General features: G+C 44.5%; 1 protein-coding gene across 1 annotated transcript in view; it reads right to left on the minus strand.

Annotated features, from left to right (window-relative positions):
* The window catches only part of LOC115140104 (GAS2-like protein 1), a 55,133-nt gene that overhangs the window by 14,577 nt on the left and 16,257 nt on the right, over positions 1–24,299 (minus strand). The window contains 2 exon segments of the mRNA XM_029678210.2: positions 4,797–4,893; positions 8,095–8,202. Of these exon segments, the coding sequence (XP_029534070.2) occupies positions 4,797–4,893; positions 8,095–8,202 (205 nt within the window).

A 24,299-nucleotide genomic window follows, 5' to 3' on the forward strand; every position in this document is an offset into this window, starting at 1 on the left:
TGGTGACAAAACGGACGGCACTGTGATAGACTGCATCCAATTTGCTGAGTAGAGTGTTGGAGGCTATTTTGTAAATGACATCGCCAAAGTCAAGGATCGATAGGATAGTCAGTTTTACGAGGGTATGTTTGGCAGCATGAGTGAAGGATGCTTTGTTGCGAAATAGGAAGCTGATTCTAGACTTAATTTTGGATTGGATATGTTTGTTGTGAGTCTGGAAGGAGAGTTTACAGTCTAACCAGACACCTAGGTATTTGTAGATGTCCACATATTCTAATTCAGAACTGTCCAGAGTAGTGATGCTGAACGGGTGAGTAGGTGCTGGCAGCAATCAGTTGAAGATCATGCATTTAGTTTTACTTGCATTTAAGAGCAGTTGGAGGTCACGGAAGGAGAGTTGTATGGCATTGAAGCTTGTCTGGAGGTTAGTTAACACAGTGTCCAAAGAAGGGCCAGAAGTATACAGAATGGTATCGTCTGCGTAGAGGTGGATCAGAGAATCACCAGCAGTAAGAGTGACATCATTGATGTATGCAGAGAAAAGAGTCGGCCCGAGAATTGAACCCTGTGGCACCCCCATAGAGACTGCCAGAGGTCCGGACAACAGGCCCTCCGATTTGACACACTGAACTCTGTCAGATAAGTAGTTGGTGATCCAGGCGAGGCAGTCATTTGAGAACCCAAGGCTGTTGAGTCTGACGATAAGAATGTGGTGATTGACAGAGTCGAAAGCCTTGGCCAGGTCGATGAATAAAGCTGCACAGTATTGTCTCTTGTTGATGGCGGTTATGATATCGTTTAGGACCTTGAGCGTAGCTGAGGTGCACACATGACCAGCTCGGAAACCAGATTGCATCGTGGAGAAGGTACGGTGGGATTCGAAATGGTCGGTGATCTGTTTGTTAACTTGGCTTTCGAAGACCTTCGAAAGGCAGGGTAGGATAGATACAGGTCTGGAGCAGTTTGGGTCTAGAGTGTCTCCCCCTTTGAAGAGGGGGATGACCGCAGCAGCTTTCCAATCTTTGGGGATCTCAAACGACACGAAAGGGGTTGAACAGGCTAGCAATAGGGGTTGCAACAATTTCGGCAGATAATTTTAGAATGGTGTCTCTCTATCACAGGTGAAGGATCATTTAAATGAACAAAAATAGTTCTACAAGCAGCTATTACAACAATAAAATTGTCCAAATACTGGTGGAATCAACTAATAAAAAAACAGACAACCTGACCAGAGAGGTCCAGGACCTGAAGAACAGTTTTCAGCTCGATAAGTTGAAACAGGAAAACGGCAAGATGACAGCAAACATAATGTTAACTTTCACTGCTATGCGGATGACACACAGCTGTACATTTCAATGAAACATGGTGAAGCCCCAAAATTGCCCTCGCTAGAAGCATGTGTTTCAGACATAAGGAAGTGGATGGCTGCAAACGTTCTACTTTTAAACTCGGACAAAACAGAGATGCTTGTTCTAGGTCCCAAGAAACAAAGAGATCTTCTGTTGAATCTGACAATTAATCTTAATGGTTGTACAGTCGTCTCAAATAAAACTGTGAAGGACCTCTGCGTTACTCTGGACCCTGATCTCTCTTTTGAAGAACATATCAAGAGTGTATCAAGGACAGCTTTTTTCCATCTACGTAAAATTGCAAAACTCAGAAACTTTCTGTCCAAAAATGATGCAGAAAAATTAATCCATGCTTTTGTCACTTCTAGGTTAGACTACTGCAATGCTCTACTTTCCGGCTAACCGGATAAAGCACTAAATAAACTTCAGTTTGTGCTAAATACGGCTGCTAGAATCCTGACTAGAACCAAAAAATGTGATCATATTACTCCAGTGCTAGCCTCCCTACACTGGCTTCCTGTCAAGGCCATAGCTGATTTCAAGCTTTTACTGCTAACCTACAAAGCATTACATGGACTTGCTCCTACCTATCTCTCTGATTTGGTCCTGCCGTACATACCTACATGTAAGCTACAGTCACAAGACGCAGGCCTCCTAATTGTCCCTAGAATTTCTAAGCAAACAGCTGGAGGCAGGGCTTTCTCCTATAGAGCTCCATTTTTATGGAATGTTCTGCCTACCCATGTGAGAGACGCAAACTCGGTCTCAACCTTTAAGTCTTTACTGAAGACTCATCTCTTCAGTGGGTCATATGATTGAGTGTAGTCTGGCCCAGGAGTGTGAAGGTGAACGGAAAGGCTCTGGAGCAACGAACCGCCCTTGCTGTCTCTGCCTGGCCGGTTCCCCTCTTTCCACTGGGATTCTCTGCCTCTAACCCTATTACAGGGGCTGAGTCACTGGCTTACTAGGGCTCTTTCATACCGTCCCTAGGAGGGGTGCGTCACTTGAGTGGGTTGAGTCACTGATGTGATCTTCCTGTCTGGGTTGGCGCCCCCCTTGGGTTGTGACGTGGCAGAGAACTTTGTGGGCTATACTCGGCCTTGTCTCAGGATGGTAAGTTGGTGGTTGAAGATATCCCTCTAGTGGTGTGGGGGCTGTGCTTTGGCAAAGTGGGTGGGGTTATATCCTTCCTGTTTGGCCCTGTCCGGGGGTATCATCGGATGGGGCCACAGTGTCTCCTGACCCCTCCTGTCTCAGCCTCCAGTATTTATGCTGCAGTAGTTTATGTGTCGGGGGGCTAGGGTCAGTTTGTTATATCTGGAGTACTTCTCCTGTCCTATCCGGTGTCCTATGTGAATTTATGTATGCTCTATCTAATTCTCTCTTTTTCTCTTTCTTTCTCTCTCTCGGAGGACCTGAGCCCTAGGACCATGCCTCAGGACTACCTGACATGATGACTCCTTACTGTCCCCAGTCTACCTGGCCGTGCTGCTGCTCCAGTTTCAACTGTTCTGCCTGTGATTATTATTATTTGACCATGCTGGTTATTTATGAACATTTGAACATCTTGGCCATGTTCTGTTATAATCTCCACCCGGCACAGCCAAAAGAGGACTGGCCACCCCACATAGCCTGGTTCCTCTCTAGGTTTCTTCCTAGGTTTTGGCCTTTCTAGGGAGTTTTTCCTAGCCATCGTGCTTCTACACCTGCATTGCTTGCTGTTTGGGGTTTTAGGCTAGGTTTCTGTACAGCACTTTGAGATATCAGCTGATGTACGAAGGGCTATATAAATATATTTGATTTGATTTGAATCTGTAAGTCATTGAGAGAGAACATCAGTTCGGTATATGAATCCATGATAACAATGACGGAGAAATCAGATTATTTCAAGGCACAAACAAGGCAGAACAAAATTGTTATGGACGGAATTGCAGAATCTCCGCATGAGACCTGGACAGAGTCTGAGGACAAAGGGAGGGAAATTATTTCGAAGCAACTGAAGATTGACCACAGGAAGATTGATGTGGAGCACGCCCACAGGACTGGAAAAACCACCACTGGCCCAGTTGACAGGCCCAGGCCGATAGTGGTCAAGTTCCTGAGGTTCAAGGACAAGGTAGCTGTTCTGGAAAGATCCAAGAACTTGAGAGGAACATACATCTTCTTCAACGAGGACTATCCTGAAGCTGTGCGCCAAGTGCTGCAAAGAAAGACGTAGTTAAGCTGCAGCTGGCCCAGAACAGAGCGGCACATCTTGCTCTTCATTGTAATCAGAGAGCTAATATAAATCTCTCTTGGCTAAGGGTAAAGGAGAGACTGACTGCATCACTTATTTTTTATATGAAACATTAATGTGTTAAAAATTCCAAATTGTTTGTACATTCAACTTACAGCACTGACACACACACTTACCCCACCAAACAAGCCACCAGGGGTCTTTTCACAGTCACCAAATCCAGAACAAATTCAAGAATCAGTACAGTATTATATAAAGCCATTATTGTATGGAACTCCCTTCCATCTCATATTGCTCAAATGAACAGCAAACCTGGTTTCAAAAACAGCTAATGGGGATCCTAATAAAATACCAATACCACTATGCTAGCACTGTTGTAACACTATGGTAAGACTGTGGTAGTACTGTTGTAACACTATGGTAAGACTGTGGTAGTACTGTTGTAACACTATGGTAAGACTGTGGTAGCACTGTTGTAACACTATGGTAAGACTGTGGTAGCACTGTTGTAACACTATGGTAAGACTGTGGTAGCACTGTTGTAACACTATGGTAAGACTGTGGTAGCACTGTTGTAACACTATGGTAAGACTGTGGTAGCACTGTTGTAACACTATGGTAAGACTGTGGTAGCACTGTTGTAACACTATGGTAAGACTGTGGTAGCCCTGTTGTAACACTATGGTAAGACTGTGGTAGCACTGTTGTAACACTATGGTAAGACTGTGGTAGCACTGTTGTAACACTATGGTAAGACTGTGGTAGCACTGTTGTAACACTATGGTAAGATTGTGGTAGTACTGTGGTAACACTGTGGTAACACCGTGGTAAGATAATGGTAGCACTGTGGTAAGACTGTGGTAACACTACTATGGTAACACCATGGTAAGACTATGGTAGCACTGTGGTAAAACTATGGTAGCACTGTGGTAAGACTGTGGTAACTTTGTGGTAACACTGTGGTAAGACTATGGTAGCCCTGTGGTAAGACTGTGGTAAACTTTGTGGTAACACTATGGTACCACAGTGTGAGCTGTACAACTCCTGACCTGAGTTGTATCAGATAAGCGGTTCAAATGGATACAATTGTAAAACAATTGTGAACCGTGCAGACTGACCAGAATTAGATACAATACAGTACAATATAATACAATACAACTCAGTGACTATAAAGGGTAAAGGGCTGGTTGTTTTGGTAGAGGTGACCTCACCGAAGGCGGCACAGCGGCAGGGGTCATGCTTGTCCAGATAGTGTTCTAACGTGTCCCATCCCCCACCCACACGCACCATCACATGAGTACGAAGGACCTGTGGAGAGAGAGAGAGAGGAGACAAGGTTACAACCCTGACAAACATGGCATCAATTCACAAATTCACTCTCACAATGAAGACTAGCGGGAGACTATATACTATGAAGCTTAGCACACGTACAAAACCAAACCCTGCGTACACACACAACCACTCACGCACACACACTGTTTCAAAAAACTCAAGTGATGTTTAAACCCAGTGACACGGTGCGATACCACACAAACTGCAGATCAAGTCAATAGATATATAAATCCGACAAGTGGAGCAGAATGCTGAGTGCTTGGCCTGGAGTCCCTCCCCCTTCCCCAAAAATGACGTAACACTCCCATCAGATGCACCCCTGCCAGTGCCCATGCCTCTGCCTCCTCCCACATGACCCCCCCAGCTGCCGCCATTATGAGCACTTTTCATCGCCATGCCAACACACAATTAAAAACAGAGGGGAGAAGAATAAACACGCACACTGCTATGAAAGACACTCCTTTTCTCTCCCTCTCAGCTGGCGTAACCATGCTTTTAGAGAGCGGGGGTGAATTAGCATGGTAACAACTCATCCTGCCCCTCCTCTCCTACAATTTCAGCTAGAAGAGAGGAGAGGGGGTTGAGCGAGAAGAGGGGGAAAGGAGAAGAGAGGAGAGGGGGTTGTTCATTGAGGCAAACAGACCCAGAGTATGAACCCCAGACAGAGTCTTTTTCTCTCTGTCGCTCTCTTTCCCCTGCAGGCAGATGCATTCCTCACAGCAGGGAGAGAGAGGCTGTATATTTAGCTTGATGTGAAAGTCCTGTGGATGCAGGCAGCCTCACCAGTCTGCCTCCTCTCTGGGTTGTGTAGTCACTGCTGCCAGCCACATGTTTCATTCAGGGGCTGGGCCCGTGTCTCTGTGGCCAGGCCAGGCAGGACCATGAGGGTGCTCTGGGTGAGCTGGATATTGCGGGGAGCCATACTGCACTAAATCACGTGGCCATGCAAGGCCTCCCACACTGACTCAGGACATCTACCACCTGTCCTTTGCTGCTCTTCAACATGCCCACCACACCGCCAACACAACACACTGCCTGTCTGCAAAACAGCTGTCCTCTGCCTTCCTTCTTCTTTTCTAGCTCTTGTCCTTTACTGCTGCTACTCTACTCCTGAAACTTTTGGTCTTGTTCCCAGCAGAGAGGCTATGTGATGGTAAACTGTTGGCCTATTGTCTATTGTCTGGTCCACTAGTGGAGTCCCACTATGCCTGACCCAGCCTCTGTGCTGTGAGTACCATGATAAGGATTAGTTGATTCCCTGGAACCAGTGATGCTCCAGCCCTCTGCCTCAGCAGCCACTCCATCAGTGATGGGGTATCCCACACTCCACATCTCCATAGTGCCTACCCCTGTTTCTATGTCAACGACGAACAGAGACTCCTTGTAATCATGATGGGGGTGGAGTAAACCAATTCCCTCCCAAATCAGGCTTGAAGTTTTAAGCTCATGGCCAGCTGACACTGTACTACAACCCCAAGCACCCTTCCCTTGAACATGGGTGACCTCCCAGAGTCCGCCCCAGTCACTCTCCTCCATTTATTTATCCCCCTTTTTCCCCTCACTTCCTCCTTCTCTCCTACACCTCATCCTCTAGCCTGCACTCTTAGTCAGGCTTTGGCAGCTGAATGAGGCCTGTTGGCTTTGATGGTGGCAGCCAGCAGGCTAGCTTCCTCCCTGAAGATAAATATGGAAGCGTGTTGGCTGGGCTGCACTAGTGGCTGCTGGGGGATATGTATAATCACTGTCCTCCTCAGTGAGTGGAGGAGAATGCAGAGACAGTGCGGGAGGGGGGGAGGGGGGGGTAATCTGCCAGAGAAATGGCTCCTACATACAATCTCCAGACAGGCTTTACACTAAGATGTGTGACACGCTTCAAACACACTGCAACTACTACACTTGAGTTTAACACTCTACCTGCTTCAAAAGCCACTACACTTTAGTTTTAACACTTTATTTGCTTCCAACAAAGCCACGGCACTAAAGTTAACAATTCTACATTATCTGCTTCCAAAACAGCCACTACACTATAACATACTACACAAGTAAGACCCTACTAAAACTGGCACTCCACTACATACCATACAGTCAAACACACAGTCAGTCATCCAATCTTTAAGAAACTTTTAACAGAAACATCTCACTGAGGTGTAAAAGCATACCACAGATCCGAACATACACACTGTGCTTTTAACGGACCTACATGACTAGCCATTTTAAACTCGGGGAAAGTTTGAGCTGCTCAAAAGAAGAGTGGAAATATTGAGGCAGACATCCTGGAAATGGATACGATTCGGACTGGCATCCGTTGAGTCCATTAATTGGGCGGAGGTACATGGGAAGTAAGAAACAGAATCGATCTATCTGGCACGGAGCCTTCCTGCAGGCAGAGGCCCGGAGGGCAAGATAAAGTTTCAGTGGCGACACCAGGCAGAGCCCAGACTGAGGCACACAGCCTAGCAGAAGCAAGCAGCAGAGCAGGACAGATAAGGGCCCATACAGGAAATGACCCAAAACTCTATTTGTGTCATGCTGGGCCAGCGTGTATGGGAGTTGGGAGGTCTGGGCCAGCCAGTAGGGAGGTACCAAGAGGCAGAGCAGTGGACTTGTAATAGGTCAGATCAGTTCAAATTATAAACAATATGCAGCCTGGACTGGGGAGAGTGAGATCACTGTACATACTGTAGTTCAGGGGACATTTATTACATCTACAGAATAGTTTGTTTGTTTGACCCTGTTCTGGTTTTCCTTGCAACAACAAATTTAGCTAAATATACACACTGTATGCCTCGATTGTAATACTGTGTAAGCAGTCATCACAACAGCAGCATATGAACATTTGACAATCTAATTTCTCCTGGGCATAATATTTGCATTTATCCAAAATATTAACTGTAGCCTACTATTAAACTGCAATGCAATCTAAGTGATATTAGAGTAATCCAAAGGCACGTCCATGAGCTGTGAAAAATACAAAATAACCTATCTATGGACTCTTGGACTGTGTAAAGGTGCAATGGTTAACCTGTTTGGTTAACCTGGTTACTAATGCATCCACAGGTTTAAGACATACTCACACATGCATGCACGCAGACACACACACTACACTCAAGGCTGATTGTTGACTATTCTTATGGTCTGGTTTAGTGGATGGGGTTGATGTTGATGGTCGGTTCATACCCGTATGAAGATCAGAGCGCTGGAGTCTCCCACTTTGTATTTCCCTTCAGACACCTTGGTCATGGGGAACTGGGCAGGGCAGGAGCAACGGCCCAGGATCTCCCGCACCTACAGAGACATAACAGAACCCTGGTTACCACCCACAGCCTACGAAACATGACAATCGACATTCACAAATCTACAGAAAGGAACAACAGGCATAAACTGTTCATTCTCTGTTCAACCTGCCGTCTTCTTCATTTCAACTCTTCCTATGACATCATGCTTACTCATATCCATGACAAAATCCCCTCTGGTCCTGAGTTCTCTGTGTGTGTGTGTGTGTCACCAGCACAGTGATTATATTACATTAGGGTGAGACATGGCTAGCCCTGGCTGTCTGTGTGTGTATTAGCTTCAAGCAGAGCAGAGGTCCCTCTGAGTACCTGTGTAATGGAGGGCCCATCTCTCCCTGCCTCACCAAATATTGCCTCATCTGCCTGGAACGCTTAGTCCACCTCATTGCTGCAGTGCAAAAAGTCATAAAAGGCACACAAATAAACATCACAGCACGCACACGCACAAACACACACACACTGCTGCGAAGACCTCCGGACTGCAGCAATAAGGTGAGGCCCTAACTAAAGCCAGAGGGATGACGTTCATTTGAGTCTGTGGTTTCAGATGCGTTTTGGGTTGAGAGAGAGAGACACTCTCCGGTCCTGTACTGTGCAGTTGGGGGTGCTTATTTAGCACATTGGAGTCAGACAGAACTCTAGGGTGGGGCGAGAGAGGCCTGTGTTGTGTGGGCTCTCTCTCTCTCTCTCTCTCGCCTGGGATTGGCCAGCTTTGATGATATTCTTGGCAGCTCTCTCAGACAAAGGCGTGTGCACACTTGTCGACCAAGAGAAAGAGAGAAACGACATCACAGAGGACAAAAATAGGCGAGCTGAGCAAGGACAAAGAAACAACAGGGACTCCTGTACTCCATATGTACTGTATATACAGCAGCAAATCAATTAAATCAAATGTTATTCGTCACATGCTTCATAAACAACAGGTGTAGACTACTTACGGGCCCAACTATGCAGAGAAAGCACATGTACAGTACAAACACAAACACAGTGAAACAAGGGAAAGGCTCTCAGTAGTCTCCCAAGGAATGAATCACATTAAGAACATAAATCAGATGAAGAGAGATTGAATTAGATCAAAATAGATGAAATGTGAGACTGTCAGGTATCGATTGAAGACATTTACCATCCATGTACAGTATATATTTAGCTGGAGGTTGTATCAATGTTGCAGGCAATGTTCCCGCTAAACAGTGTTCCCCCTAAACTGTGTTCCCTCTAAACTGTGTGCATGCGTGGGTGTGCAGTAGCCCAGAGACTGCTGCGCAGCTCCCCAGGATTTCCACACAGAGCGCAGAAGAAATATCAGCAAATGGAAAGAAGCCAGAGATTGAACTTCACTCAACTTTCTAGAGTTTTCCCTGTTAGTTAACACTATAAACTTTCTAGAGTTTTCCATGTTAGTTAACACTATAAACTTTCTAGAGTTTTCCATGTTAGTTAACACTATAAACTTTCTAGAGTTTTCCATGTTAGTTAACACTATAAACTTTCTAGAGTTTTCCCTGTTAGTTAACACTATAAACTTTCTAGAGTTTTCCATGTTAGTTAACACTATCAACGTTTCCCTTTACTGTGGCAATTGTGATCGAATCAACTCAATATTAGCCACTTTCAATGCAACATACCGAAACAAAAAAAAGTACGGAAGAGATTTTGTTGTAGGCAGAACGCATGATATCTCTCCTGCTCCAGCCCTGTGGTCATAGCTAGGCTCACCCAAAATCATTTTGTGGGTGCTGTACAGCTCCCACCAGACTGTTGTAGCTCTCTACCTTTACTGTGTATTGTGGTAGCTGTTCTATACAGTCTCCGGTTACTATTATATTAGTTCATTTGATGAATCCGTAATTAGCATAAGAAATATTTTATATTTATTTGTTTTATACATTTTCTTCACATTCTGAGCTGAGACAACACCGCATCACCATGATGCTGGGCATGCATGGCTTCTCCTCTTGTGAAGCTGAACTACAAGTCATGGTCATGACCTGTGCCCCCACTGCCTAGGTGTTGGCCACCTGCGTGAGGCCCTTTCTGACCCCTGCATTAACTGCGCCATCCTGCCTGTGAAGGTGAGGGAAGCGCGGCTAGCCAGAGTTGAGGGCCTGGTTTTCAAATATAATTTACCAGCGTCAGACGTTGTTGCCAGGACCCACCCAGGTCCACTGAAAGAGGGAAAACCCACAAAGCCAATGGCGCCCCCCTGGTAAAAACATAAGAGCTTCACTCGTGAAGGTCGATTCCTTATCCTCTGAGATAGAGCAGCTAAAAACGCTTTTGTGTTCCTTCAAGCCCTGAGTCGAGGCCCTCTAGCACTTCCTTCCTTCGAACCCAAAGCCCAGAAGCCCACGCGTGAACCTCGCCGCTCTCAACCGGCCCTGCCCTACACACGCCCTTGGTCCTACCACCAGCCTAACAGACGGCGATGCAGCCACCCCCCAAATACCCAAAAGAAACTGAATGGCAAGGGTTGGCCGTTGGCCAATTTACCCAGCAGCACCTGACCTACTGGGAATCCAACTCCTCAGACCCATGGGTGGTGATGACCCGCTCACATTGGTACAGACTGCAGTTCCGATGTCGGGCACAATCACGAGTAAAAGCATCAGAACAGCAAGATTGCTTTTACTCAACCTATTTCCTGGTTCAGAAGAAAGACGGATGCTTTCGTCCAGTTCTGGATTTAAAATGGTTCAATGTTTTCCTAAAAGTTCTCCCCTTTCACTTGTTGCAGACGGTTGACATTCTCCAGACAGTAACCGCAGGGGAATGGTTCATGTACAGGATGCTTTCTTTCAGGAGTTTTCTATGGTTCGCCTTCCAGGGCCAGGCATACCAGTTTGCGGTATTACCCTTTGGTCTCTCCCTGGATCCTTGCGTCTTCACAAGATGCGTGAGCGCAGCCCTGAGCTCCTTCCACCTACAGGGGATCAAGATCCTTCCTTACCTCGGCGACTGGCTCATCTGCACCCCTTCTTGTGAGTGTGCGGCCGAGAGCACAGTGCTGACACTGACCCATGTCACCGCAGTGGGTCTTCCCTTTGAACAATGAAAAGAGCAACTACAAACCAAGCCAAAAGGTCACCTTTATTGGCATGGCTCTGAACTCCCGCACTATGAGGGCACATATAACACCTCTGCACGTTGACAGTATTCTTCTTCTGCAACAATTCCAGTTGAATTAATTGGTGAAGGTACGAACGTTCCATCAACTGATGGGCGGCTCATGGCGGCCTACACGGTGATACCATTAGGTCTGCAGTCTTTAAGGCCATTACAAGTGTGGTTCAACGACCTCCGCTTGGACCCCAAGCAGGACAGAAACACCAAAATACAAGTGACATGGGTGTGCTACTCTACTCTGCGGCCGTGGAGGAAGACAGTCTACCTGACTACATGTGTCCATCTTGGATCAATTATGGCAAGGCGGGAAGTAGTGATGACCGATGCTTCACTAACAGGCTGGGGAGCAGTGTGGCAACACCGGTACGGGGAGAGTGGTGCCCCTGCTGGAGGAAAGAGCACATCAATGTACTAGAACTTCAGACAGTTTACCTAGCGCTGAATCACTTTTTGCCGGTTTTCAACCACAAACATTCCCTGATACGATCAGACAATACATAGATAGTGTTCCACATCAACCATCAAGGGGGAACGAGGTCTGTACGATCCATACAGGTGGCCCAACAACTCTTGATAAGGGCCCTACCACATCTGGCCAGCCTATGAGCCATTCATCTTCCAGGCAATGTGAACGAGGTGGCAGACTTCTGGTCGCGACAGAAACCGTCCCAGGGGGAATGGAGACTTCACCCACAAGTAGTGAAGATGATAAGGCAGCGGTTCGGAACAGCACGTGTACCTGTTCGCCTCAGAGCAAATATCCCACTGGTTCTCTCTAGCAGAGTCCAAGAGGCCCCTGGGCATGGACGCCTTAGCCCACACATGGCCAGAGGGCTTACTGTATGCTTTCCCTCCGACCCCCCTGATCTTAGCAACGCTGCAAAGGGTCTCTCAGGCTCAGCACAAGCTGCTGCTTGTAGCCCCCAGATGGCCAGCGAGACCCTGGTTTCCAACCCTCCTCAGTCTTCTGGAGGGAGAGCCATGGCAGCTCCCTAACAGACAGGATCTGCTCTCAAAGTTGTACGGCAGAATATGGCATCCCAGCCCAGACTAACTACAGCTATAGGTGTGGCCTCAGAAGAGCGATCCTGCTATTACTGAGACGTTACAGAAAGACAGAGCCCCATCAACCAGGATAATGAATGCTGGTCACTGGAAGCTGTTTACCGAATGGTGCTCTAGCAGGGCAGAGGAACCGGTGTCCTACTTTGTACCTGTTATACTGAGCATCCTTCAAAAACTATTGGACTCTGGTCGCTCTGCCTCTACCTTGAAGGTGTATGCCTCAGCCATATTGGCTAACCATTTATGCATCGTTGGAAAATCGTCAGCGGCCCACTACCTCATCTGCCAATTCTTACAAGGTGTCCGCCGGCTGCATTCCCCTAGGGCCGTCTGCGTGGCATCCTGCCACTAGTATTGGAGGCGTTGACAAAACCTCCTTTCGAGCATACGGAGGAGCCAGACATAAAATGGTTCTCTCTGAAAACGGCTTTCCTCTTAGCTACAAAACGTGTGAGTGAGATCCACGTGCTCTCTATGAGCCCTGTCTGACTACAATGGAAGGCAGACAACCTAGACGAGACTTTATGGCCCAATCCAGCCTTTTTGCCTAAGATTTCATCATACCTTCACATCAATCAAGCCATCGAACTGGCGGCCTACTGTCCCCCTCCTTTCCAGAATACGGAGGAAGAGCGAGAAAATCTCCTGTGTCCAGTCCATGCCCTCAAACGCTATATGCAAACCTCGGAAGTTGGTACAGAAACAGCTGGTCTTCGGTGGGAAGTCAAAAGGCCTTGCATTGTCCAAGCAGAGGCTTTCACACTAGGTTGTGGATGTCATCACTCAGACCTACAAGGGTGTATGGCTCCCTGTCCCAGAAAGTGTGATATGTCACTCGACCAGAAGTGTCGCCACATCCTGGGCTACGCTGAGTGACGTCCACCTGAACAAGATATGCTCAGCTGCTACCTGGTCATGGCCCCGCACGTTCTCAAGATTTTACAAGGTCAACGTCGCATCCTGACACACCATGGGCTCTACCATTGTTCCAGTGGCACTGTTGCATTAATCAGAGGTTAGTAGTGCTATTCCTCGTGACCTTGTTGGTATGAGTCATCCATACTTTCAACCGTACTGATGGTCTGAAAGGTATGAAGTAGAATGGAAGTTACGACTGTAACTATGGTTCTACGAATACCTGGATGAGCGCCAGTACTTTCCTGTCACTCAGAGTTTTCTGGGCGATAAGATTCTCAGAGACAGTGGGTGGTCTAACGTACGATTTAATATGAACCGCAGGGGCACGTTCTCACACTCTGTCACATCACTGGCATGACTTTGTTGCTGTTATTACTCGACCTGCGCGAAGCACAGGTATTCGGAACTTCAGACGCACTTGTTTTCAGATCAAAGCAACAGCTGCATGTAGCCACGTCTGCACATTTTGTTCATATATTTTGCTAGTTAGTGAGTTATTAGCCCAGTTATAGATAATTTGTAGTTGGCAGTTGATCCCTACAAGAGCACAAAATGTTTACATTTCTAAATACCTTTGAAAAGCTAGTCAGGTAAAGAGCTTTTTTTTGTCTTAAAAAGGGGCAGTGATGTATTTTGAGACAGGCTTGAATAAGTTAACTAGCCAATAGGCAGAGGGAAGCATAATTTGTCTGATTCTCTGTAATAATGGTATAGGAATAATAATGCATTTTATTTTGTAAAGTGGTGTCTTGCATCAAACAACACAAGGACATTTTCAGTCACTTTCAGTCTTGTGGATAAAGTGGATAAACAGTTATGTCAAGCCCTGCATGTTTTTTTCAAAAGTCTCATGGAATGTAGGCCTACATTGAACACCACACATTAGTTGCTTCTGTAGGCTGAATGATAGAACAGCTATTTCCATGTTAAAATGTAATGGGATGCATTTTCTCCATAGTTTTTGTTGGTAGGCCACCCTGGCAGGCCTACATTATGATCAAATAGCCACAGCAGCCTACATTATGATCAAATAGCCACAGCAGCCTACATTATGATCAAATAGCCACAGCAGCCTACATTATGATCCAATAGCCACAGCAGCCTACATTATGATCCAATAGCCACAGCAGCCTACATTATGATCAAATAGCCACAGCAGCCTACATTATGATCAAATAGCCACAGCAGCCTACATTATGATCCAATAGCCACAGCAGCCTACATTATGATCCAATAGCCACAGCAGCCTACATTATGATCAAATAGCCACAGCAGCCTACATTATGATCAAATAGCCACAGCAGCCTACATTATGATCCAATAGCCACAACAGCCTACATTATGATCCAATAGCCACAGCAGCCTACATTATGATCAAATAGCCACAGCAGCCTACATTATGATCAAATAGCCACAGCAGCCTGCATTATGATCAAATAGCCACAGCAGCCTACATTATGATCAAATAGCCACAGCAGCCTACATTATGATCCAATAGCCACAGCAGCCTACATTATGATCCAATAGCCACAGCAGCCTACATTATGATCCAATAGCCACAGCAGCCTACATTATGATCCAATAGCCACAGCAGCCTACATTATGATCCAATAGCCACAGCAGCCTACATTATGATCCAATAGCCACAGCAGCCTACATTATGATCCAATAGCCACAGCAGCCTACATTATGATCAAATAGCCACAGCAGCCTACATTATGATCAAATAGCCACAGCAGCCTACATTATGATCCAATAGCCACAGCAGCCTACATTATGATCCAATAGCCACAGCAGCCTACATTATGATCAAATAGCCACAGCAGCCTACATTATGATCAAATAGCCACAGCAGCCTACATTATGATCCAATAGCCACAGCAGCCTACATTATGATCCAATAGCCACAGCAGCCTACATTATGATCAAATAGCCACAGCAGCCTACATTATGATCAAATAGCCACAGCAGCCTGCATTATGATCAAATAGCCACAGCAGCCTACATTATGATCAAATAGCCACAGCAGCCTACATTATGATCCAATAGCCACAGCAGCCTACATTATGATCCAATAGCCACAGCAGCCTACATTATGATCCAATAGCCACAGCAGCCTACATTATGATCAAATAGCCACAGCAGCCTACATGATGATCCAATAGCCACAGCAGCCTACATGATGATCCAATAGCCACAGCAGCCTACATTATGATCAAATAGCCACAGCAGCCTACATTATGATCAAATAGCCACAGCAGCCTACATTATGATCAAATAGCCACAGCAGCCTACATGATGATCCAATAGTCACAGCAGCCTACATGATGATCCAATAGCCACCGCAGCCTACATTATGATCCAATAGCCACAGCAGCCTGCTTGGCCACTGTTAAAACTGGAACTGTTGACAGTAAACGCATGCTGGAAGTTACACAGAATTTTCACAATGTTCAAATTTGCGTTCAGCAGACCTGAAATTTGCTCTGTGCCAAAAAACATTAGAGGGAACATTGGTTGCAGGTTATAACTGGCCATCGGTGGGGTTGTGCTCAGTGCTGAAAGTGGTGAATGGCTCATTTTCCAGATTATGGTTTATTCAGGAGATTAGGGAGATTTTTTTTCTTCCTAAAAAAGCTATCTTTATTCCCCATACTAATTAAAGTGATGGTGGAATCAGTGCTAAGTCTACACATCTCACCTGCCTCCAAAGGAATACATGCTAAATCATTATCATTAGTCTCCCACAGTCTTCCCGCTCTCTCTACTGTCGTCTCTTTCCTGTTTTCATTCTCCCACTCTCCTTCTCCATTTGCCAGTCTATCAGTCCCTCTTCATCTCATTCGTCCTCAGTCTCTTCCCAAGTCTCTTTCTTTCTCAAAGTTGTTTTTCACTAGGTAGACAAGCCCTCTTTGGAAACCCCCCATCCAGTGAGTTAATAAAAATATCAACCTGGTTACAGACACACAGTTTGTTTTCTTTTTTCTTTATTTTGTACAGCCTTAGTACAGCCTTTCAACTGTCTCTCCTTGCTGCCCCAGACAACACCTCCCATAACCCCTTTGGGCTTGTTTGCCTCCAGAGAAGGAGAAGAGGTTAGTGAGTTGAGAGTTGTAAATATACAGAGAACATAACAACCTTGTTACAAAAAGATCATTCAAAGACACATGGTCTAAGACATTCCTCACTGTACTTGTTAACCCAATCAATGACACCATTGAGCTTTTTTGGTTAAATATTAGTTAACATAATTTAATATACATTTCTGTAACAGATGTGTTTTAGCAAAATCAAAAACCAACCTTGTACAACACAACAAGCTCAAAGATTCCCTAAAACACACACACTGTGCACACACATACGTGTAAGATATTGAACCGTGCTAGGGGCCACAAGGTCACACAGGAAGCATGTGGAAATGGAACTGGAGTGATGTGTGAGAGCTAGTGGATGAATTATGGAGATGAATTATGGAAAGAGAGAGAGAAAAAGAGAGAGAAAAAAAGAGAGAGAGAGAAAGGGAGAAACCCAATGCCCTACATCTGCAGCAAGAATCAGACAGCCCCACAGAACACCCCTATACTTTGAAGGAATTCTGTAATCATCTCAAGCTGGAGAATGTTCATGCATCTGGAGGAATGTTACGTAAACACCATCTGCTTTGTTCAGTCATGAACAACTAGAGAAAGTGTTGTGAAATGAATTAGTGTTCCCTGGTTTGCCTTCGAACAGGGAGTTTTTGCAGGATATATGTCCCTCCTTTGATAATTGAGTCCACACACCATATCTGTGGTTTCTGATACTCCACCTCCAACAGAGATTGAGGTAATCGACTCTTTATTGCCTTCCTTCCTGTCCTACATAGGGAGGGAGGAAAGCACAAGGTAGGCCATGGAGGAGATAAGGTGAGGGGTGAGGCTCGTCCAACCCCCGGAGACACACCATAGACATATGTAATTGGGAGAGTGATTTGTGTATGTCAAAGTTCACTCTTCAGGTAATATTTTCAACAGTTTGGAATGTAGCAGTTATTGGCATGTGAAAGGAAATTTGACAGTTAACGACTGTCTAGCTGAGTTTTGAAATAAGAATAATTGATTGTTCCTTTAGCCACAAAGCTTTGCAGTAGTTTGGTACATTGTGATTGACCACAGACGTGCTAATCTGCTTTTGCTTGTTTTTATGTTCAATAAAGGGATGACCGTGATGACTGTGTCCCAGCCTCAACAACAATCCAACTGAGTGATGTAACACCTTACACCAAGGGATTTTACGTTTCAGCCATTTTCAGGGTTTGATTTCTGGCCCAGAAAGATAAAATCCTTGTGGAAATGGGAGAGAGTGAATAGATTATCTACCATAATGAGCAGCTCTCTAATAAATGACATAAAAAAGAAGAACAGGAGGGACATTGAGTTAATCTGCTTCCTGCTGGGGGTCTCTAGAAATGACTGGACGCGTCCCAACCCAAACCATACAATCAGATGAGTAATGGAATCTTCTTCGAGTTGAATCTAGGCCACAGGGGGTTCTTGGCAGGGAGGAGCATATTTGGAATTTCAGGGAGGATTACTCTTTTAGCCTCTCACGTAACTCTGGACTAAAAACACTGGACACAGAAACCATATCTTCTTATGCAATCCCCTTTTCTCAAAAGACAAACAGTTGTGGGTGCAATCAAGGTACATTTAATTGGCCTTCTCAGCCAGCCATTTTTCTCCAATTGAGCCTAATTTATGCTGGACAGGTTAAGAAAAAATGTGTTCATCTAAATAGAAAGGAATAACCAAATGTTTGTGTTTGCGGTGACGAAAGTGTGCTGTTGAACCAATACCCTGAGGAAAGCAGCATTGTTGGAGTGATCATGTACACCAAAAGGCTCCTCAACAGCTTCTACCCTCAAGCCATAAGACTGCTGAACAATTCATAAAATCACCACTGGACAATTGACATTGATCCCCCCCTCCCTTTTGTAAACTGCTGCTACTCGCTGTTTGTTTGTTATCTATGCATACTCACTTCGCCCCCACCTACATGTGCAGATTACCTCAACTAACCTGTACCCCCGCACACTGACTCGGTACCGGTACCCCCTGTATATAGCCTCGATATTGTTATTCTAATGGTGTTACTTTTTATTTTAGTCTACTTGGTAAATATTTTCTTCTTCTTGAGCTGCACTGTTGGTTAAGGGCTTTTAAGTAAGCATTTCACGGTAAAGTCTACACTTGTTGTACTCGGTGCATGTGACAAATAAAGTTAGATTTGATGTGGGTACTTGTAAGAACACTATTCCCTACTGTATGCTACACCAACAGACTAGACCAGCTGAGGATGGTGAGAACAGGGACTAAAAATGTCAACTAAAACCAAGAACATTTAGTTTGGGACTATGGAAAGAATGGCAACGCTGTTACTTAGAAATGAAGTGTACAATTATAATTGGTTCTTGGTTGATGCTGCAACCTTTATAAAAGTGATCAGTCACAACAATAAACAGCTCTGTATTTTAGTAAGGTGAATTGTATTAGTAATGTTGCTTAAAGGGGACGGCCTACCTAGAATTTCAAGATAGGTTTCTCGAAAAAAAACGACATGCCAGCCCTTCTGCTTAGCGCTGTGTGACAAAATAAAAAACAAGTGTCTGGGGGAGGGGTTGAAACCACCCGTGATAACAACACTGCACTGCCTCCATCTTAACACATCACATTGCCATGCAGAGGACACAGTGACAGACCTGGTATTACTGTATGTAACTGGACTCTTTACAATTCAAACAGAAAAATGTTTATTCCTTGTTTATTCCTTGTGCAGAAATAGGAATGTGTATCTGAATTTAGGAGAAACTAACAATTTCAGAAACAGGGTTGGAGTCATTTCCAGTTCAAAATCAAATAAAGGAGGGATGCTTGAACTGGTTAGTTGTTCTGATCACCATTGAGGAGCCAGACCACTCTAATCTCAGTCCTTAGCTTACTATGGAACAGTGCTTTACTATTTTATCATCAGACTAGACTGTTGTCTGTTGTCAGCCAATGTTATACGAGTGACTGGCAATAGACAGTGATTCGTGATTCTGCCAGTCTACACCTGAGACTCCAGGCAAGGCTCAGCTGGGGGAGGTGCATCAAAACAAGACTACTCAACCAAACAAAAACACAGATGAATGTTAAGCACATGCACAAGTACACAGTTTCAACTGTAAATGTAGCTAGACACTACAATATTGACATATAACCAACACCAATCTGTAAAGTCAGCCCTTTGGTCTGTGTCCTGTCACATGATGGAGAGCAGAAGAGACAGAGGTCTGTTCTGTATTAGAGTCAGCTGAACTAATAAATCACCATAAAATGATAAAACACTTCGGGCCCAGTCAGTCTGCACACTGATCTCATGTAGAATACTATCCCAAGAAGTGTGTGTGTGTGACGCTGCAAACAGAAACAGAGACATGCTCTCCCAGCAAAGCCCATGAGCCTGACACACTGCAAGCCATGATGACCTACTTTTCCTCTCTTTCTCACCCTCCCTCTATCTTTCCCTGTGTGTAAAATTCATTAGTCAGGTGTAGCAGAGTGTACAGTAAAGACACTCCAGGCATACTATCTGTTGTTGTGTTTCTCCTTGTTTTCTGAATGCATGAACTGTACCATAAGTGGTCATACAGCAGCCCCCTCCCCCCCAGTGCCTGCTCCTCTTCCTGTGTCTACTCCCAGACCACCAGGGCCCATCAGACCATCTCAGTGTGAGATGACCGCCATAGATTACAGCGTTGGCATCACTGGCAGTCTCTTCCCTTCTCCTCTCTCCTGCCACCAACAAATCATACTTTCTTTGTTGCCTTATCATCTCCAAGGGAAGAAGTTGGGGGAAGGGGGCTGTGGGGGGTAGTTGTGCGTTTATGAAATAAACCAGAGGCCGAGTAGTTAAGCCTGAGGGTGAGGAGTAGACACAAACAGTTTTGCGGAAACAACGAGAGAGAGAGAGAGAGAGAGAGGGAGATGGAGAAAGAATCAAAAGGGCATCCTTTTAGAACGCAGGCAGAGCTCCCAGCGTCTGCCATTATTGTCCTTGAGGGTGCATGCTGGCCAGCAAAATGTATGTTTCGGTATGTGTGTGTAAAACCTGAATGTAGTAAGTGAATGTGCACCCCTAAGGTGTAAGGGCACGAAAGTACTTCCATATATACTCTCATATTTTTCTTTACTGGTACCGGGCTACCTTCAGATGAGTCTTGTGGTTGTCCAAAAACGACATGTAGCCTACTATCGATGGTGGCTCATATTAGTGTGTACCCCAAACTGTTTGGACGCTGCAGACAGAAGTTGGCAGATCGGCTGTACCGACTTCAGTCTCGTGACGCTTATGGGGGTCGAAGAGCAAAACACCATCATGTTGGTGATGTTTCCATAGAGGGGGTCATATTAGTTTGTAAGCTAAACCGTTGGGAAGCTACCAACGTTTTCATGAGAAGACCAATTTTCAGGATGTCTCCTGGTCTGAAAAACATCAATGTAGCTCTGCCACCTTCCACCGCAGATGCGGAAGGCTGACATCAGCGCATGTGGTGGATTGAGATGCAGCCCATGCAAAAAACATATTTTTATATTCAGATTTTGACAGTCATTTTTTTATTATGCTAATTTGATTTAAGCAGGGACAGTTTTAATGGCTGTGTAAGTGCATCAGTGGCCAAGTATGTTATGTATGTGTTATTGTATATGAGCCTGTATTAGAGTTCTATGTAGGCCACTAACTCCAGGGCCTGAGTGCTTTCCAAGCCCACAGCTGAGAGAACAACACACTGCAGGTAGGCCTGTGACAGTAATTTAATAACTGTGTCACTGACAGTTCTGAAAAGAAAATAACTGTCAAAACCATTTAAAATAGGCCTACATTCATTTTAGGATTTTTATTTAATTAACTTTCTTTTCATGTAGATTAAATGTACCTATTAGTGGGAGTGTTTACTAAATGATTATAAGACATTTTTAAGCTAACTTAAACTGTCTGTTGAGGTTAAACGTTCTACATCTCTTCTTCAAAGTGGCGGCCGCGTAGCCTAGTGGTTAGAGCATTGGACTGAAAGGTTGCAAGATCGAATCTCCGAGCTGACAAGGTACAAATCTGCCGTTCTGCCCCTGAACAAGGCAGTTAACCCACTGTTCCTAGGCCATCATTGAAAATAAGAATTTGTTCTTAACTGACTTGCCTTGTTAAATAAAGGTCAAATACATTTTTTAAGTGTTCTTTGATGCAGGAGCAGCTAATCTGCTAGATGTACATGGGGTGTAGAGCACTATAGGCTATGGCACTTTAGCAAAAAATGAATGAGTGAACTACCCATCCCGGATCCGGGAGAATTGTCATCAACTACACTAATTAGCAAAGCGCAACGGTCAAAAAGTATTACTAGAAAATATTCATATTCATGAAATCACAAGTGAAATATAGTGAAACATAGTTTAGCCTTTTGTTAATCACCCTGTCATCTCAGATTTTGAAATTATGCTTTACAGCTGTCACGTTCTGACCTTTATTTCTGTTGTTTTTGTCATTATTTAGTATGGTCAGGGCGTGAGTTGGGGTGGGCAGTCTATGTTTGTTTTTCTATGATTTGGGGATTTCTATGTTTCGGCCTAGTATGGTTCTCAATCAGAGGCAGGTGTCATTAGTTGTCTCTGATTGAGAATCATACTTAGGTAACCTGGGTTTCACTGTTTGTTTGTGGGTGATTGTCTATGTTAGTTGCTTCTGTCAGCACAGTCCTTATGATAGCTTCACGGTCGTTATTTGTTTATTGTTTTTGTATTCAGTGTTCAGTACTTTCTTTAATTAAATATTCATCATGAACACATACCACGCCGCATTTTGGTCCTCCGATCCTCCTCGCCTCTCCTCTTCAGATGAAGAGGAGGAAGACCGTGACAACAGCCTAAGCAAGACAAGCGTTTGTGTAAGTTTATCAATAGCCTAGCATAGCATTATGTCCAGCTAGCAGCAGGAAGCTTGGTCACGAAAATCAGAAAAGCAATCAAATGATTTGTTTACCTTTGATGAGCTTCGGTTGTTTTCACTCACGAGACTCCCAGTTAGACAGCAAATGTTCCTTTTGTTCCATAAAGATTATTTTTATACCCAAAATACCTCCATTTGTTGGTCACCTTACGTTGAGAAATCCACCGGAAATAGCGGTCACGACAACGGTGAAAAAAAATTATATCCATAATATCGACAGAAATATGGCAAACGTTTTTTATAATCAATCCTCAAGGTGTTTTTCAAATATCTATTTGATAATATATCAACCGGGACAATTGGCTTTTCAGTAGGAGCGAGAGGAAAAATGACTACCTCTGTCTTTTACACAAGAATCACTCAGAGCCCTCAGCTGGCCACTTACGCAATGTAATCGTTTACGCTCATTCTTCAACATAAAGGCATGAAACTACGTCAAAATGCTGTAGACACCTTAGGGAATACGTATAAAAGGGAATCTGGTTGATATCCCTTTCATTGGCCAATAGGGGTGCATAGGAACACAACGGTTTCAAAACATGAGTCACTTCCTGATTGGATTTTTCTTAGGCTTTCGCCTGCAATATCAGTTCTGTTATACTCACAGACAATATTTTGACAGTTTTGGAAACTTTAGAGTGTTTTCTATCCTAAGCTGTCAATTATATGCATATTCTAGCATCTGGTCCTGAGAAATAGGCGGTTTACTTTGGGAACGTTATTTTTCCAAAAATAAAAATAGTGCCCCCTAGTTTCAAGAGGTGAACTTTCATTTATACAAATGTACATTTTCATTGCTTGCTAGTAAATAAATAAATAGGTATTTAAAAAAGTTTGGACTATTCATTAATTATTCAACAGCAGTCGACAAGGTTGTTATGGCTCTGAGGCTAATGTTGTGTCAAATGGACAATGCCCCAATCCTCTCCAACCTGGCATGGTATAACTTGATACAGAATCTTTTCTTAATTTATAGACTAATCAACACTGATCAGGCCCTGTCCTGGTCGATATGCCACCCTAGGCAAGACAGCAAAAAAATGCCATCCTCCTATCCCTGCAAAGTAGAATGAATAGCCTAGGCTATACTGTCAGCCCACAATGCAATTTTATGAATGCCCATGTGGTAGCCTACCTTTTGAATAACAGGCTATTTACCTTGAATACCTTCCATTTGGTTACATTAATTTCTGTTAATGCATGTATTAAAGTGGATAAATAGCCTCTACCATCCTTTCAATTGGCGAATGTGCAATCACTGGAGAATTAACTGGATGAGCTCTGTTCGAGACTATCCAATCAATGTGATCTGAAAAAATGTAACATCCTGTTTCTCAGTCGTTGCTTAAATATAACTCCGTTTTTACTATATATTCGGCAGGCAGGACAAAACCGCAGCGTCAGGGAAGCTCAGGGGAGGGGGTGTGTGTCTCTTTGTTAACAACAGTTGGTGCGTGATCGCTAATATTAAGCAAATCTTGAGGTTCTGCTCGCCTGAGTTAGAATACCTCATGATTCTATACTAATTTACCAAGAGCGTTCATCTATATTTTTCATAGCTGTCTGTTTACCACCAGAAACTGATATTGGCAGTAAAACCGCACTCAACGTGCTGTATAGGTCCATAAGCAAACAAGAAAATGCTCACCCAGAGGCAGCGCTCAGTTGCCAGTGACTTAATGCAGGAAAACTGAAGTCAGTTTAACCTCATTTCTACCAGCATGTCACCTGTGCAACAAGAGGTGAAAACTCTAGATCACCTTTACTCTATACACAGAGATCAATACAAAGCTCTCCCTCACCCTCGACTTGGCAAATAACTCTTCTGGATTTTTGCTTATAAGCATAAACTCAAACAGGAAGTACCAGTGAATCACTCAATATGGAAGTGGTCCGATTAAGCGGTCGCTAAGCTACAGGACTATTTCGCTAGAACAGACTGGAACATGTTCCGGGATTCAG

Source organism: Oncorhynchus nerka, linkage group LG13 (assembly GCF_034236695.1).
Source record: "Oncorhynchus nerka isolate Pitt River linkage group LG13, Oner_Uvic_2.0, whole genome shotgun sequence".
NCBI lineage: Eukaryota > Metazoa > Chordata > Actinopteri > Salmoniformes > Salmonidae > Oncorhynchus > Oncorhynchus nerka.